The 22,395-nt window shown below is 46.5% G+C and overlaps 1 protein-coding gene across 1 annotated transcript; it reads left to right on the top strand.

The window, feature by feature from the left end:
* Nucleotides 1-14,074: 14,074 nt before the first annotated feature.
* Nucleotides 14,075-21,432, top strand: PGRMC1 (progesterone receptor membrane component 1). The gene is made up of 3 exons (XM_081897119.1): nt 14,075-14,573; nt 18,901-19,056; nt 19,730-21,432. Exons 1-3 carry the CDS (start codon nt 14,231-14,233, stop codon nt 19,909-19,911), a joined length of 681 nt encoding a protein of 226 aa, XP_081753245.1. The 5' UTR covers nt 14,075-14,230; the 3' UTR covers nt 19,912-21,432.
* The last annotated feature ends 963 nt before the right edge of the window (nt 21,433-22,395 follow it).

Below are 22,395 nucleotides of genomic sequence, written 5' to 3'. Positions count from 1 at the left end.
AGAGCACTGGGCACCTTCTCTTACAGGGGCAAGGCAGCATACTTGATTCAAAGTGCTGGTTTTGACCTCTGAAGACTTACCATGTTTTTCGCCCTATAGGACGCACTTTTCCCCCTCCAAAAATGAAGGGGAAATGTGTGTGCATCCTATGGAGCGAACACAGGCTTTCGCTGAAGCCTGGAGAGCGAGGGGCGTCGGTGCACACCAACCCCTCTCGCTCTCCAGGCTTCAGGAAGCTATCCACTAGCCTTAGGAGACGCAGCTCTCCCATGGCTAGCAGAGACCTTGGCCACACCCAGAAGCTTGGGGCGCTCTGAGCTCAGCACGCCCCAAGCTTTGGGCTTCGCGCAGCACTCCGCTAGCCGTGGGAGAGCCATGTGGCTCTCCCACGGCTAGCGGATAGCAGCCTGTTCTGGGGTCGGGGGTCGGGGGAAGCTGGGCTTCCCCTGCCCCAGCCCTGCACCTGGGGTGGAAATATTTTTTTTTCTTTATTCCCCCCCCCCAAAAAAAAAACTAGGTGCGTCCTATGGGCCGGTGTGTCCTATGGGGCGAAAAATACGGTAAATGGCTCAGGACTGCAATACCTCAAGGACTGCCTCTCTCCATATGAATCAGCCTGGACACTGTGACTAACATCTGAGGCTCCTTTTTGTATGCCCCCTCTGTGAGACAGCTGGGGAGGTAGCAGCAAGAGAACAGGCCTTTTTGGCATCAGTTCTGTGTTTGTGGAATGTTCACCCCAAGGAGTCTTGTCTGACACTTTCATCACATGCATTTAGGCACCAGGTGAAAATATTCCTCTTCTCCCAGACTTTTGGCTAATTAAACAATCCAAGGGGTTGTTGTTTTTTAATGTGTTGGAGTGTGTGTGTGTGTGTGTGTGTGTGTGCGCGCGCGCCATTCTTTTGTTTCAGAGAATCATAGAGTTGAAAGAGACCCCAAGGGTCATCTAGTTTTAGGCCCTGCAATGCACAAATCCTGCCCACAGCCATGCCTGTGTGGGCTCAAACCACCAATGTTTTGGTTAATAGCCAGACACACTGACTCATCAACCCACTATGTTATCCATTGTTGTGCTTTTATTCTGTAATTTGCTCTGTGACCCTTGGATGAAAGTTGGCTAATAGATGATAATGAAAGTGATAATAAATAGCTGCAGTTAGGTGTGTAGCCTTCAGTGTGAATCTTTTATTTTGTCTAGTCTTGAATTAATTCTTCCATGGTGAACATTTGTGCAAGTACTTCTTCCCCTTATGGTAAAAGATGGGACTAGAATTGCAACAATGATTTTAAGACTCAGACCATTTTTCACACTATTTCATGGCATTTACACAGGCCTAATAAAGGCACTGCCCTAATATGGATTTTAGAGTTCTTCTGATGTGTTAACATAGTTACCTTTATTCTTGGTGTGACAAAATAAACATATGGCTATAGCTCTGTCTTTCACTATGTGAAGCATGGGTATAGCCAGGAGGGGGGAGGGGGGCAGCCAAAGTTGTTGAACTTTTTTTAGGAAGTCAAAGTTGTTGAGATTGGAGATCACAGGAAAAAATACCCCATGAAGAGGACATTACAGGGGGCATTATTATATATTTTCATTATCTTTTATATTTATTTATTAAACTCCACCTTTTCCCCTGACGGAACTCGAGCATAGAAAAAGCTATCATTAAAAAGCAATGAAATATTAATAGAATTAAAACGATATACATATGTAAAATCTGTTTAAAACATGCAAATAATTGCAATAGATGAGTCTCATATAACCTGCATGCTTAAGTTTCATTAATGCATGATTATGGCTTTTACATGTGTGGCAGGAGAGGATGGCAAGTGCGCTGGGAAGATTCGAGGACAATCAAAGAAACATTTAAGAAGTTCAGTAAAGTGTATCACAGTTTAGTATCAATCTAATTTCGCTGGATATAAAAACAGAAACAGTATCCACATGTCTCTTCAAGATCACTGGCTATTCTTCTACAGTTCTCCGTGACATATTGTTGTGAAGAGGGATTTTCAACTCTGACAAATACGAAAGATCAGAAAAGAGAAAGGCTTTTCACTATGTTGATGAGGAGACGAGAGTTTGTTAGTCTCAAATTGGACCTGATATATAAATGAGGTTATCTGGCAATACCACGCTCACGCCTCCCATTGAGCTTATATACATATTTAAGGTACATATGTAAGAGGCTTGTTTATTAATTATACTTGGGGGTGTTCTTATGTAACTGCACTGTTTTATGCTTTCTGGGTGTTAAGCTCCGACCATAATAAATTATCTATCCATCTGTTTTCTGGGTGTTCCAAGATCAAATTATAAAGTAGTTGTTTTCTGTGTTATAAATCAAGCACAGCTACGAGTTGTTTCTTTTTGTTTTCTAATGTCTTTCTTTATCAATTAAAAATTTGGTGAGAGCAATCTTTTATTCTGAAAGTGTGGCCCAGAGGGTGGGTGAAGCTTGAGAACCACTGCCCGTGCCTGGGGCTGGCATGTGTGTGCCTGGGTACGCACAGTTGTGGGGCAGGGTGCACTGCCGCTATGACCACCATCAGCCCATCGGCCGGCCAGCTTTGAAGGCTGCACTCACGGCATCCTGCAAGCCCTGTGTTGCTTTGCAAGACTCACAAAAATGGTGCTGGGCTCACAGGGCATCATGAGCTGTTGGAGGAGGGCAGCTGAGAACAATGCAGCAGGCATGTGCCGGCCCAAAGCTGCTTTTGTGAGTGCCGCTGGGCTCAGAGCACCCGAGTTGCTGTGTCTTTCACAGCAGCGCCCCCCCAAGTTGAAGGGTAAAAGGACCCCTGACCATTAGGTCCAGTCATGACCGACTCTGGGGTTGTGGCGCTCATCTCGCTTTATTGGCCGAGGGAGCCGGTGTACAGCTTCCAGGTCATGTGGCCAGCATGACTAAGCCACTTCTGGTGAACCAGAGCAGCGCACAGAAACGCCATTTACCTTCCCACTGGAACGGTACCTATTTATCTACTTGCACTGCGTGCTTTTGAACTGCTAGGTTGGCAGGAGCAGGGACCAAGCAACAGAAGCTCACCCCGCCGCGGGGATTCGAACCGCCGACCTTCTGATCGGCAAGTCCTAGGCTCTGTGGCTTAACCCACAGCGCCACCCGCGTCCCAGTTGAAGGGTATTGCCATTCAAATGGTGTGCACCGCATCATGTGATCAATTATGCAGGGCACAGCTTACCTGCTCCCCCCCCCCCAATAAATGTTGGCACCCATGGTGTGAGGGAATTTATATACTGCCCTTCATCGGAAGAGCACAGGGTGGTTTTTACAGTATAAAGTATTTTAAAAGATACTGCTTGAATGTCAGTTCGCACCTGTATTGTGACCTCTGTGAACTTGTGCTTGTTTTTCCTGCCTCCTTCCCATTCTTTTTTCCTTGTGTGTCATGCCTTTTTCTTCAGACTGCAAGCCTGCGGGCAGAGATAGCATTGGTAGTGGCTTTTGCAAGCTGCCCTGAGAGCCTTTTAGGTGAATATATAAATCTGCAAGTAAGGAAATAAACGAAAGAGATAAGAAAGGTGAGTTCCTTTGTTTTTGTATGCCACAACTGCAGCAAGAATTTTGTTAGCCAAAAACTGGAAATTGCAAGAAATACCAACAGTGGAAGAATGGCAGCTGAAGATGTTGGACTTTTTGGAGCTGGCCGACCTGACTGGAAGAATCCGCGATAAGAAAGAGGAGGTATACCAAGAAGATTGGAAGAAATTTAAAATTATTTAGCTAGATATTCTAATATAAGATAAGTAGAACTACTTGTAAGTACTGAATTGGCCTAGGATTAAAGTATGTTTAATTGTATAACATTTTGGATTCAGAATATTATGAAAAGGAACAAAGAGAGCAATTTGAATGAGTTAATTTTATGAGAAAGTGGATATTGGAGATCCATTGAAATTCAGTTGGGAGGATTTGAGGAAGTCACTTAACAATGAATAAATTGGCTTTTTAGAAAGGATAGGTATTTATATGTTTGTTTGTTTTTCTTTTTAATATTGTAATATTTTTCTTTTTTTGTGTTATATTTGTTATAAATTTGGAACACCAATTTAAAAAATTGAGAAAAAGAAAGGTGGGTTTCTTGGTACTAGAGAAACCCATTTAGCTAAACTGGAACAACCGGTGTTGTGGAAAAAGAGGAAGGAGATCCATATCCAAATTTATTGATAAGAAGAAGGTGCTTGTAAATCCCCTTGTTTACTTGCTTCATCCTAATTTTCAGAGGCACCTTGTCATACCTGTTCTTGGTTAGGCAAACGAAAAAGCAGCAGCAATGAGATTGCAACATTGGTATTTCTAATGCATTGGGAAACACAAAGCTTTGGTCTTGTGTTCTCAACTGCTGGCATTAGTGCAAAATATGGCTGCCGCATGCACTAGATCAATCCACCGAGTGGCTGTCACCAGTGCACTCTCTTGCCTGACATAAGCACCTGGCCTCCCAGGCCCACTGCCAGGGGTGCAATATCCCACCACTTCCCATCAGCACTGACCCCTGCCTGAGACCCTCCACCCTAGGCAGCTGGGTCTGTGAGCCTCCAGTTTAATATCCCTAAAGTCTAGTTTTTTTCCAGAGGCATGGGTGCTCCAGAGCAACCTAGGAGCTGTCCAGGTTGGCCCTTGCCAAGGTTGCTGGCTTAGGGGGTGCAAAAACTGGGCCTCTCCACTCCAGCTGCGGTTGGCTGGAAGGGATGAAGGTAGGCAGGCAGGCAGGCAGGCAGACAGACCAATGGAGGCAGAGGAGGAGGAGGACGGGAGGCAAAGCAGAGCAGACTCGAACCCAGTGACTGAGGAAGAAGTCACTGGAGGAGCAGGAAAGGCAACAAAAAGCAGAGTTTCTGTTTTGTGGCTCTCCTGGGTTGGAGGCACTAGTACAGCTCCTTGCCAAGGGTGCAAAGGAACCTAGATATGCTTCTGCTCCAGAGCAGCATGGCCACCCTTGGAAAGCTATTGATACTGATAGTTAAGCCTGGGAGGGGGCATCAACAAGACAGGCTACCAAAAGGCACGCTGTCCAGTGTCTCTGCAACCAGGTGGGGTTAAGCCACAGGCACACCATCTCAGCTGGGGCTAAGATCTGTGCTTTTCAAACCAGAAGCCTTTTTATTAGGAATTACAGGTGATTGCCGAAGAATAGATGCTTTTGAATTATGGTGCTGGAGGAGACTCTTGAGAGTCCCATGGACTGCAAGAAGATCAAACCGATCCATTCTGAAGGAAATCAGCCCCGAGTGCTCACTGGAAGGACAGATCCTGAAGCTGAGGCTCCAATACTTTGGCCACCTTATGAGAAGAGAAGACTCCCTGGAAAAGACCCCAATGTTGGGAAAGATGGAGGGCACGGAGAAGGGGACGACAGAGGATGAGATGGTTGGATAGTGTTCTCGAAGCTACAAACATGAGTCTGACCAAACTGCGGGAGGCAGTGGAAGACAGGAGTGCCTGGCGTGCTCTGGTCCAGGGGGGGCACGAAGAGTCGGACACGACTAAATGACTAAACAACAACAGGTACAGTGGTACCTCTGGTATGTTCCGGATCCCCGTTCGCATCCTGAAGCGAACACAACCCGCATCTGCGTGTGCAGTGATTTACCGCTTCTGTGCATGTGCATGACGTCATTTTGAGCGCCTGTGCCTGCGTGAGTGGCGAGACCTGGAAGTAATGTGTTCCATTACTTCTGGGTCGCCGCGAAGTGCAACCCAAAAGTGCTCAACCTGAAGCATATTTGACCCGGGGTATGACTCTACTGACATTCTGAAGGAGCAGAAAAGACTTTTCATGTATGGACAGTGACAGAGCAAGCCAATTGGGTGCCTTGGGTGGCACACGTGCCCAGGGGTGGGGCCAGCCACCCGCGGGGGTGGGGCGAGCTGGGGCAGGACACTCCACGGGGCCTCCGAGGAGTCTACCTGCCTCCTCCCACTCAGCCGCCCTACAGCTGGGAGGGAGGCAGCAGGCGGACCGCTTGGGCAGCGGGTGCCCAGAAGATATGCATGGCTCAGGTACGCTGCAGGCCCCGTGGTGAGTGCTGCCCGGCATTTTGTCACCCCCTCTCAGTTGTGACACTCGGAGTGGCTCACTCCTACCACATACCCCTTCCTCCACCCCCGTGTATGTAACAACAGCTGTGTGGATGTTATTGGCCCAGAGTTGGAAAGATGATAGTCCCTACCAGAGAAGAATGTCAAAGTTGATGGACTATGCTGAGATGGCAAAGCTGACTGGAAAACTCAGAAACCAAGAGGATAAAAACTTTATAAAAGAATGGGAAAAAATTATAAGTTATTTAGGAGACCACTGCAAGCAGATGGAAACAAGAGCAGGATTTTGACTCACTTGTAGTGTAAAAAACATTATGGATAATATGGTTTGATATAAAAACTGGAGTATGGACTAATATGCAATTGCAGATGTTTAAAACAAGATTCCATGGACGGGATGGGGGAAAGTTGCAAGATTCAGAGAATCTCCACGTACAGAATGACTTTATTGATGTGTGTTTACTTGTATTTTTTATTTGTAAAACTAATAAAATGTATGGGGGGAGGGGAGAGATCTGTGCTTTCTCTCCAGGCCAGGCCTTAGCATGGTCACCAGCTTTGCTTTTGGGTCTGCTCTGGGGGTTTTGAATCTGTGTGCAAAGACTCTTTCAGGGGTATAGCCGTTCTTTACCTTGGGCAAAGCCACTGGAACCACAGTTGATACTGATGACTTAAAGTAGTCATAACAACTGGCTTCAGCTTGCATCTCTGTTCCTGCAACATCCTTTTCTCCTTGCGTCATCTCTTTGTAGGCAGAGGTCAAGGGCTGCCTTAGCTGCATCCCAACAAGGAAGAAAGCCTGGAAGGGGATTCAAGTGTATTAAGTAATAAAATAATAATGGAATTGGTTTTTATAAGCCCCCCCCCATTGGCAAAATGGTGTAGGGTTTAAAGGCTGAAAACAAACCTACCTACCCCACAGCACTTCTCCCCCCCCCCCCAATGGCCACCACTGACTGGTTGTGGGGCTGCTGAAGAGAAGAAGCATTTCATGACTGGAGAGCAAATATCTCACTCCCCACCCTGCGCTTAGTTCTCACCTGTGGCTCTTAGAAGCTATCAGCATGAAACAGCAGCCACAACAGTGGCCCCGATCCTCTGGTGACTCACCTCTCCTGGCCTGGAGGCGAGCACTCCTCCTGTGGGAATTAGTTCCCTCTGCCTCTCTGCCCTGAGCCTCTGCAGCTCAGGAGAGGCTGGAGGGTTGCCGGACCCAGAGGCAACCTCCTCTTCCCCTGACGGGGCTGAGAGTGGAGCACCTGCAGGCAATGGGCCCTCCATCACCTCAGGGGCCAGAGCAGACTCAGCTGGTGCCTGCACCTGAGGATCCAGCACAGGTGAGGACCCTTCAGGCTCAGGCCCCAGCCCCGGCTCAGCTGGTTCTGGAGGCGGAGACTCCTGTGCAGGCTGGGATTCCTCAGGTTCAGCCTCTGAGTCTGAATCCCAGGCCATCACAAACAGCTTCAACTGGCCAGCTAAACCAGTTGAGGGTAGTCAATGGGTCTCAAACCCTCGGCGAGTTAGGGACTTCCCTGCATGCTGAGGGGCTAGGACCAATAGTAGATCCAATGGTCAAGAAGGTGGTTTCTGCTTGTGCTGTAGAGGGAAGTGAGGGGCAGGTGGGGCTTGTCGGCCTGGGAAGGTAGTCCATCTAGGAGAAGGAAAACTGATCCTAAACCTTGCTGCCTTGTGGGATATCTTTGAAAGAAGAAAAGGCAAAAGAGTAAACCCTACACAAATCTGGAGTGGAGTCCCCAAGACAGTGGTTTTTGGCCAGTGTGCCACGGCAGCCTGGGGTGCTTTGAAGGATAGTCACAGGTGTTGCAGACAACAATGTCCTCTGTCCCTCTTTCCTTCCCTCCCTTCCTCTGATGCCCTCTCAGGTCTCTGCCTCTAGCACAGCTGTTGAAGCCCTGGCTACAAGCTCACATGTGAATGGTGCCTTTGGGGCTGTTCAGGGGGTGCTGGTTGCCAGGAGCTGAGGTAGCCTCAGAGTATGCAAGCAAGCTGGCGGGCAAGGGAGCCCAGCCTGCCAGCCTGCCAGCCCTTGCTGTTGGGAATGGACAGAAAAGTCCCAAACCCCTGTGGGTCAGTACGAGGAGGCACCTCTCTTTGGGGCGGGGGGGGCAGCTCAGAGACCAGGGGCAGCAACAGCTGCTGCCCAGAGGACTCCCAAGGAGATGGGAGAGGAGGGAGAGAGGAGGCTGAGGGAACCCTCCACAAGGGAGGGTGAGAGGCTGCAAGCTCTGCAAGCAAGGGGTGGCATCTGGGCACCTGAGCCCCACGGGGGGGGGCGCAGAAAGAATGTACTTGACACAAAAAGGTTGAAAACTTCTGCCCTAATATATTTAAATGGCATCTTGTATGCCTCTATCCGGCAACCCGCACAGCCAATCTGGTGCCAAGCATTGCTCTGCTTTCCTTTGGACAACATTAGCAAGGCCCAAAGCGGGGTCCTGTCACCTTGGCAACCTAGGACTTCCATGCACACTGCCTAGGCTTGAGCCCCAGGAAGGTCACATCCGTGCTGCTAGCACAGTGGTTTGACTTCACCCGAGCAGCACACTCCATTGTCTCTTGGATGGCGGCTAACAGATTGAGGTTGAATCCTGACAAGACAGAAGTACTGCTTTTGGGGGGACAGGAGGTAGGCGGGTGTGGAAGACTCCCTGGTACTGAATGGGGTAACTGTGCCCATGAAGGACCATGTGCACAGTCTGGGAGTCATTCTGGACTCACAGCTGTCCATGGAGGCGCAGGTCAGTTCTGTGTCCAGGGCAGTTGTTTATCAGCTCCATCTGGTACGCAGGTCGAGATCCTATCTACCCTATCTTCTGGAGGGCTGAGGTTGAGGAAGCCTGCTCTACACTCAGTTGAACTAACAATCTACAATAAATTAAATGTCTTTAACAAAATCACTTCTTAATAATAATAATAATAATAATAATAATAATAATAATAATAATTTTTATTTATACCCTGCCCTCCCCAGCCAAGGCCGGGCTCAGGGCGGCTAACAAGCAATAATAAATAACAAGCAATAATAAAAGTTGAATGAACACAACTTAAAAACAAGATTAAAATACAACATTAAAATATTGAAACATTAAACATTAAATATTAAAACGCTGCCTCCTCACAGGAGGAGAAAGGAAAAAGAAAAAAGAAAGAGGGGGGGAATCAAATTGGCTCCAAGCCAAAGGCCAGGTGGAACAACTCTGTCTTACAGGCCCTGCAGAAAGAAATCAGATCCTGCAGGGCCCTGGTCTCATGAGGCAGAGCGTTCCACCAGGCCGGAGCCAGTGTTGAAAAGGCCCTGGCTCTGGTTGAAGCCAATCTAACTTCTTTAGGGCCTGGGACCTCTAGGGTGTTGTTATTTATGGACCTTGAGGCTCTCCGTGGGGCATTCCGGGAGAGGCGGTCCCGTAGGTACGAGGGTCCTAGGCTGTGAAGGGCCTTTACATACATATTCAAAGTCACACACACACACACACACACACACAGTATTTTACATTAAAGTAAATGGGAGTTATATTGGTGTTGGTGGGTGAGCCTGCATCCAGTGCTTTGGAAAAACCAGTCAGTCAAACTCATTGTATACAGCCATAGGTCTTCATAACACCACAGGGCAAAAAGGAAGGCATTCATCTAGAATCAGGCAACACAAATGTAAAATTCCACAGCATAAAATTTTGAAAGCACAACGCATTAACACAACTGAAGCAAAGCTTCTTAGCTGCCGGAGCAAATTTGGCTACCAGATGTGAAATTTGTATGTATTTATCGTCTAAGAGTTCAACGATCACTTCCTTGGGGGTTAATCTGAGAGGGGATTAATCTGAAAACAACAACTCTGGTCATCGTATATAATGGGCAAATCAACAAATAGTGCATGATGTCCTCAACCTAGTTACATCCATAGGTGCATTTCTGGTCCTATTTCCAAAGTTTCTCCCCCTCCAAGCATGCTGAAGGCATCTGCTGAAACCTAAGTTCAACAAAAGCCCTGCATAACTGTGGAAAAGGAAGCGTCTCCAGATAATGGGGCCGTGAGTGGTTGTCCTTGATTTGAGAGTATCTAGTAGAGCAATGAGCAGTGATAAGGGGTGCTCTGTCTTGGCTGGCGCATTGGTTGCCTGCCAGGGATTGCGTTATGTCCTTGGGTATCTGCAGAAGGGAAGATGGCAGGAACCCCAGGGAAACTGGCTTCAAGCACTAAACCTGTTGGCAGTTCAATGCTGTGCTACAAAGATGTCTGCAAAGGTGACATGATCCCTTGCAAGACAACCGCAATGCCTGGAGACAGACAGTCAGGTCTTGCATCCACAGCAGTAACCAGAGGAGAAATGACTGCTGGGAGGAACGCAGAGAGAAGAAATGCAATGGTGCATCTGCAGTAGCACAACCGGATGCTACTGCAGATTGTGCACGGAAACGCCGTTTACCTTCCCACTGGAGTGGTACCTATTTATCTACTTGCACTTTGACATGCTTTCAAACTGCTAGGTTGCCAGGAGCAGGGACTGACCAACGGGAGCTCACCCCATTGCAGGGATTTGAACCACTGACCTTCTGATCAGCAAGCCCTAGGCTCTGTGGTTTAGACCACAGCACCACCCGCGTCCCTCAAACATGGGCGTAGTAAATCAATAAAACATACCGTATTTTTCACCCCATAGGACGCACCGGCCCATAGGACGCACCAAGTTTTTTGGGGGGAAATAAAGAAAAAAAATATTTTTTCCCCCAGGTGCTTGTGGGGCTGGCAGGGGGAGAAGCGCTCTTCTCCCCGCCGCCCGCCTGCAGACCAGGTCCGGGGACAGCAGGAAGATGCGCTGCGCCTCCCAGCTGTCCCCGGAGCTTGCGGGGCAGGCAGCGGGGAGAAGCGCTCTTCTCCCTGCCGCCCACCTGCAGACCAGGTCCGGGGACAGCGGAAAGATGCACTGCACCTCCCCGCTGTCCCCGGAGCTTGTGGGGCTGGCGGCAGGGAGAAGCACGCGTCTCCCTGCCGTCAGCCTCCAAACCACATCGGGAGACAGCGGGATGGCGGTGTTCCGCCTCCCCGCTGTCCCCCGACCTTGTGGGGCTGGCGCTGCGGCTTTCCTGAAGCCTGGAGAGTGAGAGGGGTTGGTGCACACCGACCCCTCTCGTTCTCCAGGGTTCAGCGAAAGCCTGCATTCACCCCATAGGATGCACACACATTTCCCCTTCATTTTTGGAGGGGGAAAAGTGCGTCCTATAGGGCGAAAAATACGGTACTTAACTAACTGAGGCTCTGCCTCTCCCCCCCCCCCCAAGATAAATCCTAGCTACACCCATGTGCCTGGATTCAACTAGCATCCTTCTAAGTCCAATTTTATTCAAAGAAAGCAAAACTAGGTTATCAGCAGTGCTTTTTTCCTAAAAAAAAATGTTTAGGGGACAGCAGTCACAAAATTAAAAGATGCCTGCTTCTTGGGAGAAAAGCAATGACAAACCTAGACAGCATCTTAAAAAGCAGAGACATCACCTTGCCAACAAAGGTCTGTATAGTTAAAGCTATGATTTTCCCAGTAGTCATCATCATCATCACTTTTAATTTGTATACCGTATTTCTATCTTACAATACCCAAGGCGGTTTACAAGCTGAAGAAACAAAGAATGTACACCTTATAACAATCTAATGCAATACAAAAATGTAATAATAAAACATAACTTTAAAACAAGCAACCTACATCAAATAAAGTAACATTCAACAACCATTAGACTAGTATAGAATAATATTAAATATCAGCATATAAAAATTAAACAGGAATACACTATTAACAATTACAATAAATAATTTCTAAACTACAATCAATAAAACAACAGCAAGCCACAGTGCATAAAATAATACAATACAAACTGAGAAGCAGAGACTGGAGGGTGGGGCAAGGCAGGTGGAAGAAGGCCTTGCCTGATGAAGTCTCTCCCCTCACCACTTAAGGACTTAAAAGCTTTCTTCCTATTTAAAAGGGATATCTACACAGCAACAAATCCATGTATTAAAAAAGTATCTAAAAAGTATTTAAAAAGTGATGTATGGATGCAGTGGCGTAGTGTGGATTGTCAGCACCCAGGGCAAGGCAAGTAATTTGCACCCCCTAACCCGTGGATTTGCACCCCCTAACCCTAACCTCCAGATGTTGCGCCCGGTGCGGCCGGACCCTCCTGCACCCCCCACGCTACGCCACTATATGGACGTGAGATCTGGACCATAAAGAAGGCTGATCGCCGAAGAATTGATGCTTTTGAATTATGGTGCTGGAAAAGACTCTTCAGAGTCCCATGGACTGCAAGAAGATCAAACGTATCCATTCTTAAGGAAATCAGCCCTGAGTGCTCACTCAGTGGCATCGCAATGGGGGGGGGCGGGGGCGGTTGCGCTATGTCGGGAGGGGGTGACAAGAAGGCACCCCGTGGGGGTTCGCCCCGCCGTGGCATCACGAGCAACCATTGCGCCGCTGCAGGTGTATGTGGAGGATATCCCATTTGCAGCTGCAGCTGCGACAGAGGACATAGAGCTTTGCCGCCGGTGCCATTTGAGTCCGTATGGACGGCAGTGGGATCCCTCCATCGCCACTACAGCCACATGTAGGCTACATTTTAATCTTTTAATGTTCCATTATTTTAATGTTGTATTTTATTTTTGTTTTTAAGTTGTAATCATTCATCTTGTTTTTATTATTGCTTGTAAGCCGCTCTGAGCCCGGCCTTGGCTGGGGAGGGCGGGGTATAAATAAAAAAATTATTATTATTAATTATTATTATGTAGAGGATCCTCCGTTCACGGCTGCAGCCATGAGCAGAGGATCCCGACACTGTCCATATGGCGCTGGGGGCAAACTGCTTTGTACAGTTCATGTGCAGCATCGCTACATACAGCGCATACGTCGTACATAGCAAGGCTGCACATGCGGCCTACGTAGCGACGCCCCTCCCCAGGTGTCACAATGCCTTCGTTTGCCCCTGTGCTCACTGAAAGGACAGGTTCTGAAGCTGAGGCTCCAATACTTTGGCCACCTCATGAGAAGACAAGACTCCCTGGAAAAGACCCTGATGTTGGGAAAGATGGAGGGCACAAGGAGATGGGGACGACAGAGGACGAGATGGTGGGACAGTGTTCTCGAAGTCACAAACATGAGTCTGACCAAACTGCGGGAGGCAGTGGAAGACAGGAGTGCCTGGTGTGCTCTGGTCCCAGGGGTCACAAAGAGTCGGACACCACTAAACGACTAAACAACAACAACATTTTCCTACTCATGTTGAAATACTGCCCCTCAATGAGGCCAAACTTCGATTTACAAAATGTTTAGGGGTATGCATACTCCCCAATGTCCTGCCAGAAAAAAGCACTGGTTATCAGTATACTGTATAATGGAATGAGCACTTCACATTTTGCAAAACATGGGATGCCATATCAGGAATGCAATTGTTGATATAAAAAGTAAGAAAGAATGGTGCCTATATCCTTGCTTTAATCCGCTTTTAATAGGAATTGCCTGTGAAAGGGCTTATTGTAATTGTAATCCTATGCCTTATGCATAGGAGCCAACTTCTAGGAGCACAGGTGTATTTGGCCTCCCGATAAAATAATTGAGGACCCCAGGTTCCCACAAAGTTAAAGGGCCCTGCCATTCAATGGAGTGCGTGCACTGCGTCATGTGATTAATTACGCGGGTGGGGGGTGTATGTGTGTGCAAATATTCAATTCAAGTCGGCACTCCTGGCCCAATGTAATTGTTGGATAAGCCAGAGAAGTCTTTTTTGTCACTGTTTGATCGAAGCAATTTGTTCTACAACCTGAGTTGCTCAGGGATCGGGTCCCTCTCTCCACTCCCGCCCACCTGCGAACACTTTTCCGAAGCGCGGCGGCGCTTCAGTCTCCACCCCCGTCTCCGGCTGCGCGCCTCCCACCTCTCCGTACATTGGATCCCAGCTCATCCTGCGCCCGCCCCGGCTCCACCTCCTCTTCCTCCTTATATTCGCTCGCCTGGCCTGTTCCGAGTCCTGTTCCTTTGGATTCTTGCCTTGGATCTTTCTAAGCCAGGAGCTACCCCAGGAGCTAACCGAGAGACCACCGAGAGACCACTGTCTACAGATCCCGGACACCCACGGCGAGCGCAAAAGTACCAGCCAGGATGTCTCAAGACGAGGCGGCGGCGGCAGCGGCGGCGGCGGCGGGCAATGAGAACGTAGAGGCCGATGACCCGGGTCTGCTTATGGCGATCCTGAGCTCCCCGCTCAACCTGATGCTGCTGGGCCTTTGCTGCTACCTGCTCTACAAGATCATTCGGGGGGATCGGTCCCAGCCCATCCAGAAGAGAGACGACGAAGACGGGCCGCCGCTGCCCAAGCTCAAGCGCCGCGACTTCACTCTGGAAGAGCTGCGCCCCTTCGACGGCGTCCAGAACGAGCGTATCCTCATGGCCATTAACGGGAAGGTCTTCGACGTGTCCCGCGCCAGGAAGTTTTACGGGCCGGGTATGAGATTTTTTTTTGCGCCCTTTCCGTCCCTAGTTACAGCGGGGGGCGGGGGCGGGGGAGCGGGGCAGGCAGGCAGAAGTTCGTTGGGGGGGGGTAGGAGGGTGGTGGCTTGGTGGTTGCGAATTGTGCAATCTTGCATGGCACGCTCCGGGTCAGTCTGCCTGTTGAGTCAGTTTGCTTTACCTCCCGGCAAGGCCACTTTGGGCTAGCGTTGGAAATTGATTCAGTAGAGTCTTTCCAAACGAGCCAGTATTTCTTATATTGTAATAGAGCAATTAGTCGCTTGCCGGAAAAGCCACTTAAACTGGCAAGTGTTGCCTGTACGTGTTTGCTGAGAGGTCTACTCTAGAGGTTAGCCCCGTGGAGTTGCCTGGCGGGGCTTTTGCTCGCGGGGAGGTGTGTCTCGCTTTGCAGTCGAATTCGGGTTTTTTTTAAATTTATATGTGGCTGAGATGATGTTTTCGAAGCAGAATGCTGTTGGGTCTAGATTGAGGTTTGCGAGGCTTGAGCCTGCTTGTGTTTGCTCGGAAGAAAGTTCTACAGATTTCGGTGTCGCTTACTCAAGAGGGAATTGGGTAATAGCCATGCTGCCATAGGCCATGTCTAGACTTACTGAGCAGTTAATATTTGCTCTCGAGTAAGCTTTCGTTGGATCGGGGTATTTGCCTCCGTGCTGATCACCACTTTATATCCATCTGGAATAACCAGTACAGTGGCAGCATTTGTTCATTTCCTCCCAAGAATGTATAATTTAAATCCAGGCTTCTGCTACAAGTTTGCATTTGAAGAATTTATTTTCTCTTTTCACCATCTTAATTCTGAGTTAGGTGTTGTGGTTTGGTGTCAGTGCCTAAAATCCTGACCCATTTGCTAAGTAAAAAAACTGCTGCACCTGTAAATAGTGTTTAAAATTGAGTAATCTCAATGCTTTGATGGCACCTCTAATGATTTGTGGGTCTGCTGTTTCGTTGGGGCTCTATAATGTGTTGCGCCATCTACTTTCTTACTGTGTGCAAAGATGAATTAAATAGTTGACCATTTTCCAATTGATCAGCCATCCTGATTGAAACTGTGTGTGAGAGGGATTTAAACTGTTGTGACAGGAATGGAGGAAATATTTATGTATTGTTATTACATTGTCATAAATTTACATGGCACTTTAGAGCAGTTTCCCAAACCTGGGTCTCCAGCTGTTTTTGGACTACAGTCCCCATTATTCCTGACCACTGGTCTTGGTAGCCAGGGATGGTGAGAGCTGTAGACCCTAAACAGTTGGAGACCCAAGTTTGGGAAACATTGCTTTACAATAGGGGCAAGGAACGTGGAGGCCAAATGCCTCTCTGTAAGCTATTCTTTGTTCCATCCCCTCATTTGAGTGCTTTTGTTGGTTGGAGAGCATTATTCAACTGTGATACTGTCTGTCCACCTAGGTCAGTACTGTCTATTCTTGACCTGCAGTGGGCTTTCTGTGCAAAAAGCATGGGTGGGGGGCCTGGGAGAGGGAAGGTGTGCACACCTGACTTGTGGTAGGGAGCAGTTGTGAAGCTCTGCCCCAGTTGTGATGGGAAATAGAAGCTGAGAGATGATTGTGAAGTGGGTGATGTTCAGTCGCTTCTTTGTTTCATTTTAAATTAGCAGCCAAAGCCCTTTAGGACTCCAGAGATTTGTTTGCCATGGTCCCCACATTAAAGTTGTGCCTGAAGCTTAGAACTGGTGTGCTGTTTCACAAAACCCAAGTGTTGTGTGATCGTTGTGGTTTGTGTGACTCTGCAAAACGGGGTTCCAGGGTAGTGGAAAAAGATACACAGAATGTGAGAGGCAGGTCGAAATTTGAAGGAAATCATGTTGGGTACGCATATGAGAGGTTAGCATCTGGATTGGTGCCGGGTACAAGAGGTGGGCAGAAGATAGATCAGGCTGTATTAATATCTCTGGGTGATTTGCAGATTGGTATGGAATACCTGCAATTCCCTCCAGAGATGTTAATACAGCCTGATCTACCTTCTGCCCACCTGTTGTTGTAGACTGCAACTAAGCTGCAGAAATGGGGGGGGGCTTATTGGTAAGGAGCAGGCATTTATTGTGAAAGTATTGTGCGCTCAATTCAGTTCTAGTGCTGGAAACAAATTCCTAGGCTTGGAATGCACTAGGGAGGCACCCGGTTCAAGGCACCACCTTGCTTTTTTCATTAATGCTATGTGTGTTGTGTGCCTGGCTCTCCACTGGTAAATCCAACAAGACTAAAGTCTTCCTCATCTTTAGATTAAAAGGCTCAGGTACTGGGAACACTGGGAAGAGGTACACTGAAACAGCCTTTCGGATGTAAGGAGAGACTCTGCCCAGTTCCCTTCCCCCTTGTTTCCCTGCCTAACCAGCCAGTCTTGTTTTGTAGAGGGGATTATACCCCAGGCACTGAAAGAGGGAGGGAGGTGACCACTCTGGCCTATTGTCTTTCTAGCCCCTCTCAAGGTGAGTTTGCTTGGCATGCAGTCCCTGTGGTTGCACAAGAGCCAGAGGCTTCTCCCCAAACTTTCTCCATTCTCTCTCAACCCAGATGTTGGGCAAGTCGAAAGGCCAGAGTGTGCAGTCGCAGGATCTATACAGAGCCCTTTGTATAGCTAGCTAAACATATACCATGGCTCTTCCACAACTTTTGTTTTTTATTCAACTGTGGAAGATAGATGGATGATTATGATTTATTGTGGCCCGCTCTTTCTGCAAGAGCCTGAGGCCTAACTAGACTTTTGCAGGCAAATGAATGTTAACAAAATGGCAACAAACTGTTTTGTTGTTGCTGCTGCATGGAAGTAAGAAAGGATTTTATTTCCAAAATAAAAGTTCCAATACAAGGAGCAGGTGTGTGGTGGGGAGCTGAAGCACCCTCTTAACCTCATCCATACCTCTCCCCCAATCACTTCACCACAAATTGTCACCCTTCTATTGCTGATTTACAGCAAAGTAGCCATGGGTGTTTTCTCAGAGCTGCATACTTTGGAGTTCCTCCTATTTAATCCTCTCAACAAGCCTGCAAGGTAGGTTAGACTGAGAGCAATTGCCGGAATGTCAACCATAACTGATAGGAGATCTGAAGTCTCCAGTGAACTCGGATGCAACATGCCACTGAAGCTTGGAATGGCTTCAAAGTAATCTCCACTCATACCTTTTTGCTCCTGGTCAGCAAGCACTTTAATCTTTTGCCTGCCAAAACTTTCTATGTCCCTAAATGTTGTTTGGCAAATATTGTTTGGCAACAGTTTCATATGGCCTACTTTTTGCATAGTTTCTTTCTGCTACTCCTTGTTCCTTATTCACAATGTGCTGCCTGTTGTCTGTTGTTGTTGTTTACTTCTCTTTCGCACACACACACACACCCCCATTCCCTCCCCAAGCATAGATCATACTCTTCTTGAAAGTGTCTCAGTAATTCCTACCAGGCAGCTTCAAAGCCTGGAATTTATAATCCAATCTTAACGTATGTTTCTAGACCTCATGATGAAAGTGAATCTATGTTGGGGAAATTGAGGGGGATTCCCCCCTCCTCCCAATTTTTTTTTAAACCCACAGATTGATTGTACAGAAATTTTAAAATAAAATTATGGTGTTCCAGCAACAGTTCAGAGAAATCAGGGAGTGATGAACTAGGAAAGTTACTGATTTACACTTTTATTGTCTAAAGTCCATAGAGAAGCCTGCCAGAATTGCATATACAGTGGGTAGGAGTGACTTTGCCCATAATGCCTGTGCTGCTAACTCAAGACTTCCCATAGAAAGAGAGATGGGGAGCTGCATTTAATTCTAAGTTTTGGTGCAGACCAGGAATATGGAACTACTGGCCTCCCACAGGTCCCTGACCAGCAGCCATTCTGGCTGGAGGGAGTAGTGTTTCTACATATTAGCAACACACACATACACATATATATATTGGCCTATCCTGACCTCTTTTTCTTAATGGTGAGTGCTCCTGCTCAGAAAAAAAGCATTTTGGTTCCAGAAATGCATTCTGACTGTGCAGATAAAATACAGCTGATAGAATTGTGTGTGTTGCTAATGTGTAGAAACAGTCCAGATCCAATGATCCCCAGATGGAGGTGTCTGGTGCCATCCGGGCACCCAGGAGGCTTCACTTAGTCACAAGTGGTCAAAAGCCAGGTTTCTGGGTAATTTCGAACACCTGTTTTAAGTACTCATGTCAGAAGCTTAGAGGCCAAATGGGAGGGGATGTGAGTGCAGGCATTTGGCATGTCATGTGTACTTGACCTTGTTATCAACCCCTTATGGTCAGGCAGGTATCAGCATTCTAATATCTCACTCTTTTTCTCTGAAGATGGTCCTTATGGGATTTTTGGTGGAAGGGATGCATCCAGAGGCCTTGCCACCTTCTGCCTGGACAGAGAGATTCTGAAGGAGGGACATGATGATCTTTCTGATCTTGATGCCACCCAGAGAGAGACCCTGAGTGACTGGGAACAACAGTTCGAATGTAAGTATTTCAAATGTTGTTGCCCCAAAACTTGTAATCTTTTACACCCTCCCACGAGATCATATTGGTCAATAACTGGTTATGGATTGGGAATTGAACCCATCTCACTTTTTTCCTAAACGAGTTGGCCATTGTCTTCCAGATGAATTTGTTTTACATTAGCATTAACTAAAAACAGTGCTATTAGTACGATTCCATACATAGCACGATTCCAAGCATCTTTGCTTAGAAGCAAATCCCTGAAGACAGGTTTGAGGAAACTTTGGATGAAGTTGGGACGCTCATTCCTGACCCTTGGTTCTGCTGGCTGAGGCTAACTGGAGTTTGTGAGTCCTACATCATCCAGAATGCCACAGGTTGCAGTTGAATGGAATTGGTTCTTTGGGAAGTGCAGTTAGGATTGCTGCCGCAAGACAGAGGAGCTATTTTAATGCAAACCCATGGAAATTTTCTGCAGGTATTTGCATAAAAACTTGCCATCTTCTTGGCACACACAATCCAAATTTTCCTGTTGCAGAATCTAAACAGAACGGGTTTCTGTTGACTTCACTATTGGTATCAATGATGTTCTAACCTTACATTTAAAGCGTCACCACAACTGCCTCCCCAAAAAGTGTCGGTACCCAAAGTTTGTGGATGTTTACTAAAGTATTTTTCTTTGGTCTTCATTCAGTTAAATACCACTACGTGGGCAAGCTGCTGAAGGATGGGGAAGAGCACACTGTATATTCAGATGATGAAGAAGGAAAAGCCCAAGAAGGAGGAAAAGCCCAAGAAGAAGGAAAAGCCCAAGAGGAAGAGAAACCCCAAGAGGAAGAGAAACCCAAGGATGCTCAGGCTCGCAAGGATGATTAGTGGAGAACGATCTTGAAATTGTTATCGGTTTTTTTTTTAAATCTTGCATTCCGATTTTCTCTCAGTCTAAACACCAGTTCTGGTTTTAGAAATAGTATGTGAATTATCTTTAATTAAATACATTTAAATCTACATTCCTACATAACCTTACCAAGTCAGCACTAAACTTCTTAAATTAAAGATAATGTGATACAAATCTGGCAATGGGGTTACAACAGAACCCAGTTCTTTGGTAAATAAAGGGGGCAGCCACCCAAGTCTTGATGCTTTGCAGTTTCCATACATTTAATGGTGCTTCCCAAAAGGCCTCCAGCTTGGTAGATTGCAGGTATTTGTTAAGGTAGAGTTTTTCTCCCTTTCCAGTATTCATGGTGAATCGAAGGGGATCAAAAAGCTTTCCATTCCTTTACAGCAGCAATGTTGTTATTATTTTTTAAATCTGACCTTTGTTTATTAACTATAGCTCCACCATAACCCATATTCGGGCACATATTCTCGATTTATGTCTACTGCAAGTTGCTTCTGTATGGTTTACTCAGAATCTTTATTACTGTTAATATTTGGGAGTAGGGGCTATTATATGGTTCCTTAGTGATGTATTGCTCCAAATACGGGGTATATATAAACATCTGCCTTTGCTGGGTCAACCCAATGGCAAAAGCCCCTGCATCAGATTTCATTAGAATGGTCTGGGAGCAAACAGGATCCATGAACACTGAACCTGGGAAAAATCCACCAATGCAGCCTCGAACAAATGGGAAAACAACAGCTTCAAAACCTGCAGAAAGACTTGTTTAGGTCTGAGGAATATTTTCCTTGATGTTAGTGTATGTTGTGGAGCCTAGATTAGACAGCCATAGTTCATGTACGGCTTAAAATTTGATTTTGTGACGCCTGAACTGCATCCTTAGCTGAGAGGTTCTTTGGAAGCTCACCAGCATACACTGATTACAGTGCTTAAGGATTAGACAACCATTACTTCAAAGATGCTTGGCTCACCATTACTGTACAGCTGCAAGGTGCTCTCAGCTTCTGTGCCCTGTATGAGCTGACTCTGTACCACAGAACCCTTGCAAAGTGCAGAAGACAAAAATGAAATTAGGGTTGGCTTTACTATGGGTAAATAGCTTGAAACAACTAGCACACAGACCCATTTATATAACCCCAACAGTGGGAATGATTGGATTAAGGTTATTGTACCAATGTGTTTTATTTTTTACATGACTTAGTTTCTTTCCTGCATTCTTTATACAAAGCAATAAGTGGTGTCTCTTTGAATTTCCAGTATGATAAAGAACAAAAGTTCAGCTGCTGCTGGATATTCTCAGTTTCTAATGCAAGATTTTGTTAGATTTTTTTTGTCACTTGTTGGGTGAAGTATATCATGACCTACCCCTGGAAGGTTAACTGATAGTACTCTAAATGATGTTTAATTGTACCGCTGTGTCTCTTGGGGGGGTGTTTCCAACTCAAGACGCATGCATTTGTTTTCTAAATGGCAAAATAAAATCTTCCTTAAAAGTTGGCGCCTCATTGTCAGTAATTAGCACTCCTGTGTCACAGGAAATGGAAGTGTTGTATAATGAAATCTCTCACTTGTGTGCCTTCCAATGCTCCTCATGAAATAAGCAGTGGGTTTCTAATCAGATATTTATTTCAGTCTTCACACATTCAGTAGAGCAAGTCTGAAGCTACTTCACAGCTTTTCAACACAATATAAGAAATTGGGTAAGAACAGCCATGTGGAAGGGCAAGATACACAACTTTCTATAACACATACAACACAAGCCCTCTCTCCAATGTACTGGTTTGTTCACACAACTAAGGTGTTCTTATTCTATTGACAAGAGTCAACTGAAGCCACTAAGCAGAAGATTTTGGGCACCATTGAGTGGCAAAGCATCATTTAAGGAAATATTTTTGAGGCCTAACCCCTGCTATCAACACAGATTTAGGCTGGCCCAGGGCAGCAACCAGATCAGTGATAAAATGGTTAATAACATACTTGCATACACTCATGGCTAATACTTTTAAGTACAGTAGTACCTTGGGTTAAGAACTTAATTCATTCTGGAGGTCCGTTCTTAACCTGAAACTGTTCTTAACCTGAGCTACCACTTTAGCTAATGGGGCCTCCTGCTGCTGTTGTGCTATTTCTGTTCTCATCCTGAAGCAAAGCTCTTAACCCAAGGTACTATTTCTGGGTTAGCGGAGTCTGTAACCTGAAGTACCACTGTACTGTATTTTAAGAACTCTATTTTTCAGGCAACAGTATTTTCACCCAAACACTTAGGAAAGCAGGAATGATTTTAAATCTCCCCTGAAAATTAAGAAGTTTTCACCCAATTAAAAAATATGTATTCACATCAAGTTTGAACTGCACTTGAAATTTTCTCCAATGTAGCACATTCAAGTAGGGTAGTAGGCTTTCAGTTAGAATTCCAAAGGTTATGACTAGATTTATAACTATTTTAGGGTAATAAT

This window comes from Podarcis melisellensis (genome assembly GCF_964234715.1).
Source record: "Podarcis melisellensis genome assembly, chromosome: Z".
Taxonomy (NCBI): Eukaryota; Metazoa; Chordata; class Lepidosauria; order Squamata; family Lacertidae; genus Podarcis; species Podarcis melisellensis.
This window is presented reverse-complemented; position numbering and strand designations above follow the sequence as displayed.